Raw genomic sequence first — 15312 nt, forward strand, 5'->3', positions numbered from 1 at the left:
CAAACACAGTCTAATGCATACAGTCACGCAACTCATACGTATAAAATATGCCAACATTTGACAGCTGGCGCGACAGTAGCCCTCTAGCGGCAGGCAAGTTAAAAGTGTGCACACGACATATGATAACACATCAGAAAACGGGTTTTGCGTAATCTATTTTATATTTTTTTGCTATACAGTAAGTGTATATAGTTCTTATTAATTTTACTTTAGAATCCTAGAAGAATATCACACGCATTTAATCTACAAGTTTCAGAAGCTGAGAATAAACGTAATTCTTTCTGCTCCTTACAACTGAATCATGGCCCTGATCACGTATCATGGTTTGAAATAATATAATTGTTCGTACGTGGACGGTAATTCAATTCATTCCTAAATATATTTATGAATCATTGGAACTCTATATTTACTGTGAGAAGAGTCAAAATTAGTAGCTTCAAAATTGTAGGGCATATCTCGTAGGGTACATCGCGAGGTGAACTCCTCTCCCTATTTCCTGAGAAATTAACTATTTTCCATACCGCAAATTGGGGTAAACTCGGCCGTTGAGGTAAACTTGAAAATAAAAAAGGGGAAGATTTAAACCTTAATATGACAGACATTGATTTATGAAGTCCATTATTTTTCATTTCTTAAGAACCGGTATTTCCTTTATTATTTTGAGTCACAAATAATGCTGATATTATGGTTTAAATTTTTATGGCAAGTTTACCGCATTTTACATTACAGTTCCAGTTTTCGCACATACAGTAAGCTTAATTTTAACTTATCCTACCTATATAATACGTAATTTACATGCACTTACTGTTAATATGACGTAGGTGAGAACAAATAAATGAACACACAATTTTGTTGAAAAAATTGTAACTTCAATTAATGTAGGCCTAATTTTATTTTCAGAGCAGAAGTGGTGTAAGTCAAAAATGGGTAATGAGGGTTAAAGTAAACATTCTTTAAAATACAGCGCAAAGTAGCAGTTAATATTGAATTTATTTAAATTATTAGTAGTCAGTGAATAGCACGAAGGATATATTAATTGCTACTTTGCGCTGTATTTTACAGAATTTTTACTTTAAACCTCATTACCTAATTTTGACTTACACCACTTCTGCTCTGAGCGGCTCAAATAATCACCGGGAATGTAAAATCAACACCAATAACAGTCATGCAAATGATTACAGAAATGATTGATTTTTATATTAAATTTAAAAAGGCTCTTGAGAACTTAATACGTCTGCCACATGAATCTACACCAACACATCAGAAATTTATCGACACAGTCTGGATTTATTCAAGAAGTGAATATTTTGCAAAAGGATTACAATACTCCATGAATTCTTGAAAAATTAACACCATGATCCCTAGTTGAATGCAATATAACATTCAACTTTTGAAAAATGTAAAGAAACAAAAACACGAATACAAAAATTATGGAATTACTTGCATTTAAAACTGTAGATACATTATCCAAAATCGGAATGGTTACACATTTACACATATGATCTCTGCAAAAAAAATAATATACTGTAACAGGTATTTACTTTGTTTTTATTTAAACTCTCCTTCCTGACATACAAGTAGGTAACTGATAACTAATAAATGTTTTATAGAACACAATACGTAGGCTCCTACAAAGTGGATTATTGGTTATGACTGAGTTATGATTTTCTCTTGGTCTTTAGGGAATCTGAAGAACGACAAATTCGGAGATTTAAACTTGTTGTTACTGCAATTTTCGTCATTGCACACATTGCCTTTATTCCGACGCATGATTAAAACGTTATTATAACATCTCGCATCCCTTTAAAGCACATGCTGACTGTATCAACCCTATGACCAGTGCCTTGCCTGCCACTTGGGCGCTAGTGTCGCGAATGTTGGCAGAAAAAGCGTTGAAGTTGCGTGACTGTATGTATTAGACTGTGGTTTCAAACTTGCTCGATTTTTCAAACGTAACTGAAACGGTACATAAAACCCTTTCAGTCACGAATTATGTTTTTCGTTTAGAAAAGTCTAAGTGTTTGTGCTTGACTTTTTTTAAGTTTGTGAACTGCCCACAGTTTCATTTTTGCAGCATGATGCCTGGATTTCCAGATATGAACTGCCCACTTGAGAGGACAAGGTGACTAAAAGGACCCATCATGTCAGCGCTGGGACGAAAAGAAATAGGAATTTTCAAATAAATTTGTGTATAACAAGAAAAAAACAACTGTTTTCAGTCATTTCACACAAAATAAAAAAATTTGCTCTTTCATTTCAAATAAAATTTATAATTTCAGTGAAATGATTCAAAATGACATCTTTCAAAATGGATTCTGTTAAAAATACATAATTCCAGTGAAAAACATTCCAAATTGTTGCTCTTTATAACATTTTTCTGTTGTAGTCTCTTCAGTAATAAATGTAGCTAAATAAATTAATGAGGCCTTTTTAGTCGCCTTGTCCTCTCAAGTGAACAGTTCATATCTGGAAATCCAGACATCATGCTATAAAAACGAGACTATGGGCAATTCACAGAAACTTAAAGGAAGTCAAGAACAAGCAGTTAACTTTTCTAAACAAAAAACATAATTTATGGCTGAAAGGGTTAATTTGCCTACGCAGAAGTTCGCCGCTGCCCCTAGCGAGAAGTAAGAATGTTAATGTTAAAAAAGCCAAACTTCGGAATGAAATCTGCCTTACGTGCAGTCGCATTCCATCTGCGCGACTTCTTAACTTCGCAGCTTCCAGACTGCCACGTGACGTTCTTCGCAGCCCACGTGACGTAATTCTGACCAGGCTTGAACTTAGCTGCACTTTCTAACCATTTAGACAACTCTAACGGGTGGCCGTCCTCCTCTTTCTTCTGCCGCTTGCATTTCCGCGCCATGCCCCCACAACCGTTCTTCACAGGCTCATTGTCTACATTGCTATCAGTCTTTTCTTCAAATTCATCACTGTCGCCATCAACGTCTCTGTGGCGCTTCATCGACTTTGTCTCCCTCTGCCTCAGAACTGGTTCCGCAGATAGTTCGTTGCAAGTTCTCAGGTCCGTCAGATATTTCTCCATGATGAGATTCTTGTATTTATTGTTGCATCCTACAGGTGTCTGCTCCTGAAGAACTGGTTGTCTTTCTTTGACAAGGATTTGGCGCTGAACGTCATCAGGCATTGCATTGGCAGAGAACTGCTCACTGTGGTGATTTTGTACTATTTCTTCTGTGTTCTGGTGATGAAACAAAGCAGAGTAGCTGTGGTCCATTGCTGCCGCGTTGATTACGTATGACAACGGAGCAGTGCTGGATGTAACGCCGTCAGTTTCATCGGGTTCTACAGAAAAAAAGAGAAACAGTGCAAGCTTGTTGTTCATACACAGAGACAAGTGTTTTTATAGCGAATGATAAAGTTGTGCAGATTAATAAAACATACTTAAATATATTTTACATAGTTTTGGATTGATTTTCCTGCGAATTTTATTTTCGAGAAAACTGTAATTTATGCGATAAATGAGAAATATATCTATGCGTGTTTATTTAACTAGGAAAATATCTCATTTTTGGCTTTCAGTATGTATGAAAACTTTGTAATGATGTCACTAGTCCTCTTAACTTGAGTGTGATAACAACCGAACGATTTTTCTATAAATATAATTCAGAACTGGCAGTTAAACTCGAGACTGATTTCTACATTCAGAGCTAATTGGAACAGCCACGTAGGAAGAATGCCAGAGAGTAAATGGCGTAAGAGCCTTAGGTTATCCCCTTTCGGAAGATGATCTATTGGAAGACCCTTAAAAAGATGGCATGAAACCATAGAGACCGCAAAGCTTGAATGGTTGATCATGATGATGATGATGATGATGATGATGATGATAAGATTATGATGATAATGATAATTCAGTCATAACATATTTATTATTTAGGCTATCAAGAATTTTATCACTTCCCTGTTCAACATCTACGTGGAGGATTTACTCAAGAACTGTTTTCAGGAGGGGTGATAGTAGGAGGAAGCAGAATAAAGTGCAGAAGAGGAAATGACACAAAGAGATATGCTACTGAAGCACAATGACAGCTGTGTTCAGTATGTGATGAAGATAAATGCAAATTAAATGCAAACAAGACGAAGACCATGATTATCGAAAGGAAAATAAAGAAGGTAAACGTACGAATTCAAAATGAGGCAATAGCACAGGTGGACGGCTTTAAGTTCTTGGTGTGTAAGTATTAACCTGAGCTGTTAACAATAGCAAAGGAAGCTTTTAATAGAAAAGGAGCATTTTCTGAGGACCTTTGAAAAAAGAACTAAGGAAGAGACTTGTGAAGTGCTTTGTCTGAAGTGTGACAATGTGTGAGAGAGAAAAATGAACATTACGACGAAGTGAAGAGAAACGACTAAAAGCATTTGAAATGTGGATATGGAGAAGAACGGAGCGTGTGAAATGGACAGATAGAATGAGAAATGAAGCTGTTCTGGAAAGAGTGAGTGAAGGAAGAATAATGCTGAAACTGATTAGGAAGAGAAAAAGAAATTGGCCCGCACCTGTGTCCGAAAGTTCTCGCTCCTCCCAGATGCTACGAATCTATGCCCGAAAGTTCTCGCTCCTTACAGATCTATGTACCTGTGCCCGAAAGTTCTCGCTCCTCCCAGATGCTACGAACCTATGCCCGAAAGTTCTCGCTCCTACAGATCTACGTATCTGTGCCCGAAAGTTCTCGCTCCTCCCAGATGCTACGAACCTATGCCCAAAAGTTCTCGCTCCTTACATATCTATTTGCCTGTGCTCGAAAGTTATCGCTCCTCCCAGATACTACATACCTATGCCCGAAAGTTATCGCTCCTCCCAGATACTACATACCTGTGCCCGAAAGTTCTCGCTCCTCCCAGATGCTACGAACCTATGCCCGAAAGTTATCGCTCCTTCCAGATCTATGTGCCTGTGCTCGAAAGTTGTCGCTCCTCCTAGATACTACATACCTGTGCTCGAAAGTTATCGCTCCTTCCAGATCTATGTGCCTGTGCTCGAAAGTTGTCGCTCCTCCTAGATACTACATACCTGTGCTCGAAAGTTCTCGCTCCTCCCAGATGCTGTCGTCGGAACACAGGCTGAACTGTTCCACATTGCCTTGCGCCTGGGTGTTGTAGCTCTTGATGAGGGTACCCCACGTGCGGTGCTGTGCCTCGCTGCCTGCGTTCTTCAGTTTGCGGCGCCAGTTCGCGAACCAGTTGCAGATCTGAGGACAACGAAACCTCCACTTGTTATTGTCCAACACTAGTCCATAACTCTCAACAGTTGCAGTGCCAACATTTTTGTTTCCCGAGGACATTTAAGTGTGCAGAACTTAATAAAGATGAGTAAGCTTTTTTCATTTTGCCCCACACTATTGAAATTGTTTGGGAGTAGATTATTATTACTAATCGAGATAAACGTTTCTTATAGGCTATCAAATATTAGCACAGATGAGGCCACTGTTTTGGTCAAGAGGTAACGAGTTTCGCCAGTGCGTGAGTTTGAATCCCGAACAACCGAAAGCTATTTGCTCATTACCTAGATGATTAACAGAAATACAAATTTTCAGCTAAATTTGAAGATGAATTGAAAGATGAATTTTATAGTTTATGAAGAATTGTAAGGCAAAGTAATGGTGTGCGCCTGAAAACAGGTTTCTCTTAGTACAGGGCCTTTCGAAAAGTATCATGGGAAATAACAGCCCGTCTAGCGGTGATTCAGCTCGTCAGATTTCCGTATTAAAATCTCCCGACTTACATAATATTACATGTAATATTTATTGGCTTACCTTATTACTGCTGAAACTGTCAATCATCCTCTCTGATGTACATACATTTGACATCTTTTGAAAAGATTTCTAGTCACAAGTTGAATTTCGTGTTTATTGATAAAACTGAACCCTAGGCACATGGTTTGTGTCATTTAATAAAATTTAATGGATGACTGTTGTCTTATAAGACTTTAGTTTTGTCACTTTCCAAGCTGATGTCTTGAATACATCTGCTTGTTGAGTTAGCTCCCTTTAACGATATCGTGGGAGCTGTTCCGGCCCTGATCACACATAACAGATTGATCAGCCTACATAATGGACTTTCAAGGCAACTACTTTTATCAATTTTACTATGCTGCCATCTAGCGACTGCAAAAGAAGTCACGTTACAACCCTTATGGAATTGCATGGAGCAACTGTACTTCCATCTAGCGGTCGTTAACAAAAAAATCTCGTTTCGACGGTGGAGGCTAAGGTGGTTGTTCTCATTTTATGTTGCCATTTCTTAACAGGGAACGGCCAGTCTGCTATATATGTGATCAGGAGTTTTAGCCTAAGGCCTATGTTACCTAGTTTTTCTTCAGTTAGAACGCAATTTATGCGTCTTCCTTTTTACTTAAAAATAAACCGGTTTCTCTTACTTTTTCACTGAATTCTGGATTGTTGAATCAGATGGCTATTGAATACCAGAATATATTTTCAAGATTTTGCAAGATTTCTTTGTAATATATGTATATGTATCATTAATGAAGATTCGCTGTTATAATGTGTACTGAATTGCCACGAACTAAATTGAAATACACTGAATCTAAGTCAGCTGTATACAAATGCTCTAACTTTCACTCCCCTTTAGCCTGTGCTTTCTGTCTACATTGTGCAACACAATGTCAAGCTTTATCCAGGGGAAATGTACACGCTCGGTACGAGGTTGCTTCAGAAAGTAAGGTAACAAGAGCTCTAATGTACAAACTTCATTTTACAGGTAGATATACTGATACACAGTAGTAGGACACTGGTATCGGTGTTGAATCGCTTACAACCCAGGTGCTTCTTCAATGGTCCAAAGAGATGAAAATCAACTGGGTTCCAGGTCGGGACTGTAGGGAGGATAGTCCAGTACCTCCCACAGGCAGCAACGTTTCGCACCGTACACCTCAACAAGTTGACGATGAATTTCTGCTGGTGAGGTGCCCTTCAGACGCAAAACCCGTATCACACTATGCACTTCCACGTTTGACTATGTTTCCGTGCGGACAGCCATCTTGCAACTGATATTGCGAGGGTCTGACCTAACATAAGCGTTACCTAATGGCTGAGTGATAAATCTGTGGTATATTGCTGCGGTCCTGTCGGAAAATTAGAACAAGAGAGCTATTGCTACCTTACTTTTTGAAACACCCTCGTATTTCCTCGGCCGTCGCTTTCGATATAATTATAGCGATAAAAGAGTAAAACGATAATTACCTGAGTGAAACTTATTCCTGGCTGACGCTGTGTAAGGTAATTCGAAGAATAGCTTGTAAGATAATATACCATAACATTAAATAAAATAATCAGTCATTTAAGTTGCAAATCTTCTGAAACAACATTTGTGCTACTCTCTCAAGTACTGAAAGTGAGTGGAAGAAGGCGTTGAAGGGTGGACACTGATCAACCGAAGCTCTTTCTAGCATCGTCGCTGACAATGATATATTCCCGAAAGAATATGATGATAATATTATTGCTGTTATTTCTTAGCTTTTGTAATGCATCGAGACTTTCTATTCTGGAACACGCTTCTTCTCTACTTACATTTTTGTTTGGAGCAATGAGGAAATGAAAAGCCCGTTGGTACCTGGATGTAGGTGAGCCCCGTCTGCACAGCAAGGCCCTTCTTCTCGTCTCGACTGGGGTACGGGTTGTCACGGCGGCGCACCAACCAGCTCTTCAGGAAGCGCTTGATCTCGGGGGTGAACAGGCGCTTCGTGTGGCGGTGGTCTTCAAACGGCCGTCTGCACACAGTCACATCGGACTCAGATGAAGAGAGAACTTGTATCTTACCAATGCAACCTGATCCAGTGATGTGTAATGTAATCTAAACTAATGCAATGAAATCTCTTATAATTATTAAACATTGTCAAATATAATCTATACCAACCTAAACTACTAATTTAACCCTATTTATCTAACCTGTGTTATAATCTCAACGAATCCAATCTGAGTAAACTAACCAACCCTGTTTCATGTAATCTGAAGTAATCCAGTCTACTCTGCTAAAATTTTAAGATTTACTTTATTCCTGTGTAACCTAAATCTATCAGTAATCAGGTCTTGTACAATTTAATCTAGAGTAATAAAATCTGATACATCTAAACCACTTTCATGTATATAATATAAACCAATCTGATCTAATGTAATACAGTCTTATATTAGGCCTAATCTAACCTAAATAAATCCAACATGACAATGTAATGTGATCTTGTATAATAAAACCTAAACTTAACTAATTTTTTCTAATTCTTGTGTAATGTAATATACACCATCCAATCCTGTGTAATATAAACCTATCTGATATAATCTAATCCAGTCTTGTGTAATATAATATAAACAATCTTATCTAATCTCATCCAGTCTTGTGTAATACAACATAAACAAATCTCATCTAATCTAATTCAATCCAGTCTTATATAATATAATATAAACCAATCCGATCTAATCTAATCCAGTCTTGTGCAATATAATATAAACCAATCCGATCTATTCCTATCTACTATTGTGTAATATAATGTAAACCAATCTTATCTAATCTAATCCATTCTTGTGTAATATAATATAAAATAAATTAATCTCATCTAATCTAATCCAGTCTTGTGTAATATAATATAAATTAATCCGATTTAATCTAATTCAGTCTTGTGGAATATATTATAAACCAATCTTATCTAAATCCAGTCTAATCTTGTGTAATATAATATAAATCATTATTATCTAATCTTATCTAGTCTTGTGTAATATAATGTAAATAATCCTATCTGATCTAATTCAGTCTTGTGCAATATAATATAAACCAATCTTATCTAATCTTATCCAATCTTGTGTAATACAATATAAACCAATTTCATTAATCGAATCCAGTATTGTGTAATGTAACATAATATAAAGCAATCCGATCTAATCTAATCCGTACTGTGTAATGTAACATAATATAAACCAATCCGATCTAACCTAATCCGTATTGTGTAATGCAATATAATATAAACCAGTTGGATCTAATATAATCTAAATTGACATGATATAAAAATCTGATTCAATCTAATATAAATCTTGGGTGATATAATGTAAACTAATCTGATATAATGTAATCCAGTATTGTGTAGTATAGTATGATATAAACCAATTTGATCTAATCTATTCCAATCTTATGTAATATAATATAAACCAAACTGATCTAATCTAATCTAAACTTGTGTAATGTAACATAAATGAATCTGATCTAATCTAATAAAATCTTTTGTAATATAATATAAACTAACCTGATGTAATTTAATCTTATCTTGCCTAAGTAATATACGGTATACACCAATCTGATTGAATCTAATTGAGTCTTGTGTAAATGATATAAACCAGTCTGATCTAGTCTAATCTATCTTTTCGAATATAAAATAAACCAACCTGATTTATCCCAATATTCATTAAAATATAATGGGCCTATCATTTTATCCAATGCCTTGTAATCTAACACAATCCAATATAATCTGAATTTTAAAACGTAATTAAACAATTTGTATAACTTTCCCCAGGGGCCGGCAATCCTAACTGAGGTTTTGCATGGTTTCCTCAGTTATTTCCAGGTAAATGCCGGGATTGTACCTCTTGAAAGTATGGCCATGGACCGCGATCCTTCCCTTAATCCTTTCATATGTGAGTGAATGCTGTGTAATGTCTTAAATGTTTGTGTTGTATCGGAGGTGGCCCTGGCATTGAGCTGATCCCTCATCCGGGGAGGCCCTCCATGTCCTTGTGTGGTCAAAAAAGTATGTATGTGATCCAATAGCTTAATTTCTCTCCCGACAGGTCGCAGCCCTGCAAGGCCCGTGTAGTGTGGATCGTGTAAATGCACCTAAAAGGGAGAGATTAAACTAAGGGAAAGAAAGAGAAAGAAAGAAAGAAAGAAAGAAAGAAAGAAAGAAAGAAAGAAAGAAAGAGAGAAAGAAAGAAAGTATAACTTCCCGTTGGAATTTGTTAAAGTGATGTGATATTTTGGGGAGATTATCCCAGGATTCGCCTTGTTTTTACCTAACATTCATCTTATAGTTGGAGGAGTAGATGGGCAGGAACCCAACTTTGGAACAAGTTTCGCTCACTAATTTCTACACCACGCTGATTTAACGCAATGCAATCAATCAGAAACCAATCTAATGCAGCGTGGTGTGTCTTTTGTACCTGTACCGCCGGTTGCGTAGCACTCTGCCCGGGTGGTGCGGCCTCCGCTCCAGCTTGCCCTCGTCGCCCGGCTCGGCCTTGCTCGCCGCGTCCTGCTCGCCCGGGCTCGTCTTCAGCCTCCTGGACGCGCTCTTCTCCATGTTGCTCTTGCGGCGGGCGTGGCGGCGGTGATGCTTGTGATGGTGGCGGTGGTGACGGTGGTGATGCCGGTGATTTTGACACGGATTTGAACTTTCAGTGAGCATATTAGCGATCACAGTCACAATTGTCTTATCAGCTAGCATCCACTTCGAACCGACATGTCGCTCAAGAAGTCTTTTTTAGAGTTTGGTTTACAAGTCTTGAGTAGCTGTCTAATCGTATTTTTTTCATGCGATAGCGTTATCGCAGTTTCGGCCGTCTTCTCTTCGCCATGTTCAGGTTTCAGCGCTGGAAAAAATAACCAACGGTGTTAGGAAGAACGATACATACAAAGCCCTCCATACAGGATGGAAGTGAAATAACCTGGCAGATTGAAAGGGACCACAGGGTACACTTAAATGAACAGAAAACCTATATTACGTTTTGTGATTAAATGCACGGTTAATTAGAAAATTAAGTTAGCAATATCGTTGCTAAAATATTGCTCTTTCTTCTCGCAATACATAGGTAAAAGGTCAACGAACATAGATCCGACTTCCTAGGTGAACCTCTCACTCTCCGACTACAACGTTGCAATCTGTTCGCATCGTTCAGTGGCTTGACATTAGTGGTTTTCAAATTAAATTTACACGAAAACCGTCCACGTTATTGAAATACTCCAGATAGATAAATTAATCTTTATTATATTTTCCATCATCATCATCATCATCATCATCATGTCTTTCACGTGTTAGACCCTAGTGAATCCGTTACGGTCTCATGCCAGCGTTTTCGTGGTCTTCCCAAATTTCTCCTTCCTCTTGATACATAGGCAGGGGCAGGTATTTATGGAGATTAATTTTATCATTTGTGTTTTTTAATATTGGTGTCGGCGGAGATTGTTGGAGATTGATTTGTACTCTTGGCGGAGATAAATGGAAATTTTGGAATTGAAGTATTAACTCAGTATGAATATTACTGTCCAAATAATTAACATTAAAGCTTCGTTGGATTCTGGTAAAGATGCGGTATGCCAATAGATAATAGTTGTTGAATTGAGACTGTATTCAACACATATTCATTAAAAACGAAAAAAACTTGCAGCTTTCAAATTAACACTTTCAAATTATAATTCAATTCAATAATTATTAGTGAAGTATTGAATTCTCCGCCTTTTGAGTTCACTAATGTAATCAGAACACCTGGAATACCATGTAATGTAGCTTACTTTGAATATAACGAATTCAAGTGAAAAAAAAAAATCGAAAAAAAAAAAACTCAGAATATGAAATTCGCTATAAAACGACTCAATAGTAATAATTCGCGAATGTGTTCATATTTCGCTATTAGAAATCTATTTCGCTATTTGTCGCGATTGTTTAATCCGCATTTTATTAATCAGAATCACTTAATTAGTAAAAATTAGTAAAAATCTATTGTAACTTATATCTATTATGTCGTGATTTTCGCGATCTCCATTAAATATCCGGCCCTGTACATATACAAGAATAATTTGTCTAGGACATCTAGTGCGATCCATCCTTTCGACATGTTTCTATCGATATGGAAAAATTCACGATACTACTCGCAATAGCTACCGAATAAGAGGGTGTTACACTTGGAAATAAACTTTTTTTTCTGAGAAAACTATTAACTTTCCAGCAATATGGTATTACACATTTTTGTTACATACAACATGAGCTATTCCCTGAAGATCCCCTCACACCGCAAACTTGTACGAGTAAATTTCCAGCTTTAGCATAACACACACTTCTTTGGCTTTTATTTTATCTTTGTGAGAATCAGGAAGTTAATAATAATAATAATAATAATAATAATAATAATAATAATAATAATAATAATAATAATAATAATTTCAGTAACATGAACTATAAACGACACACCCTCAAAGAATTTTTAATATTGGCTTGTGCAACAAATATAAGGCCCTAATGATTCAAATGTAAACATAAGTCACAAAATTGTCTGATGTCGTAAGTTCTCACAATCTCACTCACTTTGAAAGCACAACCAATTATGTAACATAATTTATTTAAAATAATGGTGACTAACAAGGTAATAGCAAATGCAAAACCATACCACAAATATAACTTATTATATCAGCAGTTCTAGAAAATTGGTACTGCAGATTATATTGGGGTGAAGACATAATTACAAATCAAATAAGAAGGAACAGAAAATCATTTTCAGAGATATCGCCATGAAAATGGAATTACAACTCGAGAGAACGGAGACAGGTACAAACTTCTGGCCAAAAAATAAAATGAACTGTTGTTCCGAGGGTAAATAGATATTGTACTTTTCATTATGACAGCAACAAGTTCACCATAGTCTAAGAAAAAGGCTGGAAAATGCTCTTCCTCGAAAGCTGCTCTCCTCTCCTGTACATCGTCGGCTTTGTTCTCGAGTTCGTAGTCATTGAAGTTGCACTTGGTGACCACAAGCCTGGATTTATTGCATAGATATCCGCAAAAAGTGGGGAACTAATAGCTAAGTAATAATAACAATAATAAACTATTCTATGATTGCTACCTTCTCAAATAACAGCATCACTTACTACACGTCACATGCTCGTCACGGTTGAAGCAACTGCTGCACTACTGTGCAGTTTTGAAGAACATGTTCCTGCGAGGAGAGTATTTAAAACACCGACTGACCTACTTGTGAATCATCTCCAAATAGAGAAGTAAAGCTTTGCCTGACTCTTCCTGTGTCTCTAAAATCGCAGCGGGAGCCTCGCGACAGTCATATGTCTTCAGTTTACGTTTGTGCTTTAATCCTCTAGGAATGAACTGCGAAATTGAAACATTCCAACTATTGCATAAGCAGGGACTTCCCATAAATGTACCGATATTCCAAAAGGCAACGAACCCCATACAGTCCGATGATAATGTCCATGTTTTTCCAGATAGATTACGCTTTTAAAAGATCACTTATGTAATATTACACCCAATAATACATCAAGGTGAGATATCATAAAGGAATGCATTTCCAAAATGGCGGAATGCGTCATAGGTTCTTCTAGAAATCGTGTTATTGCGTTGTAAATGTCGATGAAACGCACTAAATCATATTCCTTTCAGTAAAACTAGTATAAATTGAATCTAGATTAAAACTAAAACACTTTTTAAGTAATCACACACAATTAAACACTACATTCAACGCTATTTCTCTTACAATTGCCTTGGTGTCATATGATTCAAAGATGGCGTCCTCTGATTTTTTATTTTGCAAGAAATCGTGTAAAACTAAGCATCATTTTGTACGAGGGATATGAAAAGCGTTAAATTACAGTTTCTGAATTATTATTTTACGATATATTTTTGTATATTTCACTTTTTTCATTAATATATTTCCTTATTGAAGATAATTACAAAAACATTATTTTTAGTGATACATAGTCGGGCTGTTCCATTTAGAAGGTGGAATATGGAAAGTAGCCAAAACGTTTTTGTCTTCATGTTTTGATGTTTTGTGAATTTATTACTTATGTTAATGGGATACTATAATATTTCTGAATAGTTACTGTTATTCTTGATATATTTATAAGCTATAAAAAACAAAATAATAACTTGTCTATAGATTTTCAAGGACATAACTTGTAACTAGGGATAAAATCAATTACGTAGTTCTAACATGATTTTATCTTGTATTCAAATAAATAGATATATGAAATGGTAGTCTTTAAGTATAAAACTTTTAACATTTTAAGTGTCATAATTTATTCGTATTCCATTTTCATGCACTATCAAATATCATGTAATACTAACCTTGAAAAAAATTGTAGTACTTACGTCATAACGTGATTGATTGTTGTTGGGGTCGCGAGGAATATGAACGCTGGATAGGGCGAAGCACTGGTCCTTCACATGCAGTCCTGCGGGGGTGTGGTCGGCTCCTGCTCCGAACTCTGTCCCCGAAGAGCGCAGGCAGGACTGGACGTGGCCCGCTCTGAGCGGCAATGTTATTTTGGGACTCGGGGCCTCCATTGGCGAAGTCTCCCGCATTGCATCCAAAATGGCTGCTACGCCTTCCCTCCATGACCAGTGTTAATGTCTCTCATTGATGGCAAGGCACGTAGTCTCGTGTTTGATACTCGCTCGCATAACTTCTTCTTGCGGTAATGAGCAATTTTACGCCAAAACTCTTGGCTCACTCTTAAACGGACCTTTGCAAGCTGCAGATTCGGATTCAAATTTGGAGCGAGTCTATGGTAATAAACATTGAGTTTTACGAAGATTACGCGTTTTATGCGTTCTTTTATCATGTTGTGAATTATGGTAGTGCTTATTATTAATTTTCTTTAACTATAAAATTAGAAGTCCCACGCCGTACAGTGTAGTATCGTGATCTCGAAGACTCTAAGGCGGTGTTTCTGAAACTTTACCATCGTGGAACCCCTTTTAAACTAAGTGTAACCGTGGAACCCTTGCAATTCATTTCCATTGCTTTGCTATTATTATTATTATTATTATTACTATTATTATTATTATTATTATTATTATTATTATTATTATTATTAAACACTTTTACATAGGCCCTTATATCATAGAAATATAAATAGCCCATCTGAAACAAAATTTATGGCTGAAATTAAATAATGGCAAGTAAACCATGGACTTATTTCATTTATCCGCTGAAAATGTTGCAGTATTTCACATAGCAATAATGTCAGTGTACATTAAAATAATCATTTGCTTATGACTTTCACTTGTTACGCAATTTTAACAATTGTCTTTCGTATTAATTATTATAGATAATTACAATAATGTCATGAAAAAGACATAATAAGATTATATTAGATTCTGTTAACTTGCAAGTTACTTTTGTATGATGTTTTATTAATAACCATATTATAATCTGCACATATAAGAACAACAGTTTACCACTTCAGGAGTTACTTAAAATGAAACAGTTGTAACATAGCCATGTCGACCTGGTTGGCGAGTTGGTATAGCGCTGGCTTTCTATGCCCAAGGTTGCGGGTTCG

The 15312-nt window shown here is 36.5% G+C and overlaps 1 protein-coding gene across 1 annotated transcript in view; it reads right to left on the minus strand.

The window, feature by feature from the left end:
• Window positions 1-14330, minus strand: part of LOC138706510 (uncharacterized) — a 32578-nt gene extending 18248 nt beyond the window's left edge. Inside the window, exons 1-5 of the mRNA XM_069835870.1 lie at window positions 14117-14330; window positions 10182-10610; window positions 7594-7750; window positions 5036-5213; window positions 2683-3309 (exon numbers count right to left, since the gene is read on the minus strand). Of these exons, the coding sequence (XP_069691971.1) occupies window positions 2683-3309; window positions 5036-5213; window positions 7594-7750; window positions 10182-10465 (1246 nt within the window). The 5' untranslated portion in view covers window positions 10466-10610; window positions 14117-14330. The remainder of the gene's footprint in view (window positions 1-2682; window positions 3310-5035; window positions 5214-7593; window positions 7751-10181; window positions 10611-14116) is intronic.
• Window positions 14331-15312: the final 982 nt, after the last annotated feature.

The sequence above is a fragment of the Periplaneta americana genome, chromosome 9 (assembly GCF_040183065.1).
Source record: "Periplaneta americana isolate PAMFEO1 chromosome 9, P.americana_PAMFEO1_priV1, whole genome shotgun sequence".
NCBI lineage: Eukaryota > Metazoa > Arthropoda > Insecta > Blattodea > Blattidae > Periplaneta > Periplaneta americana.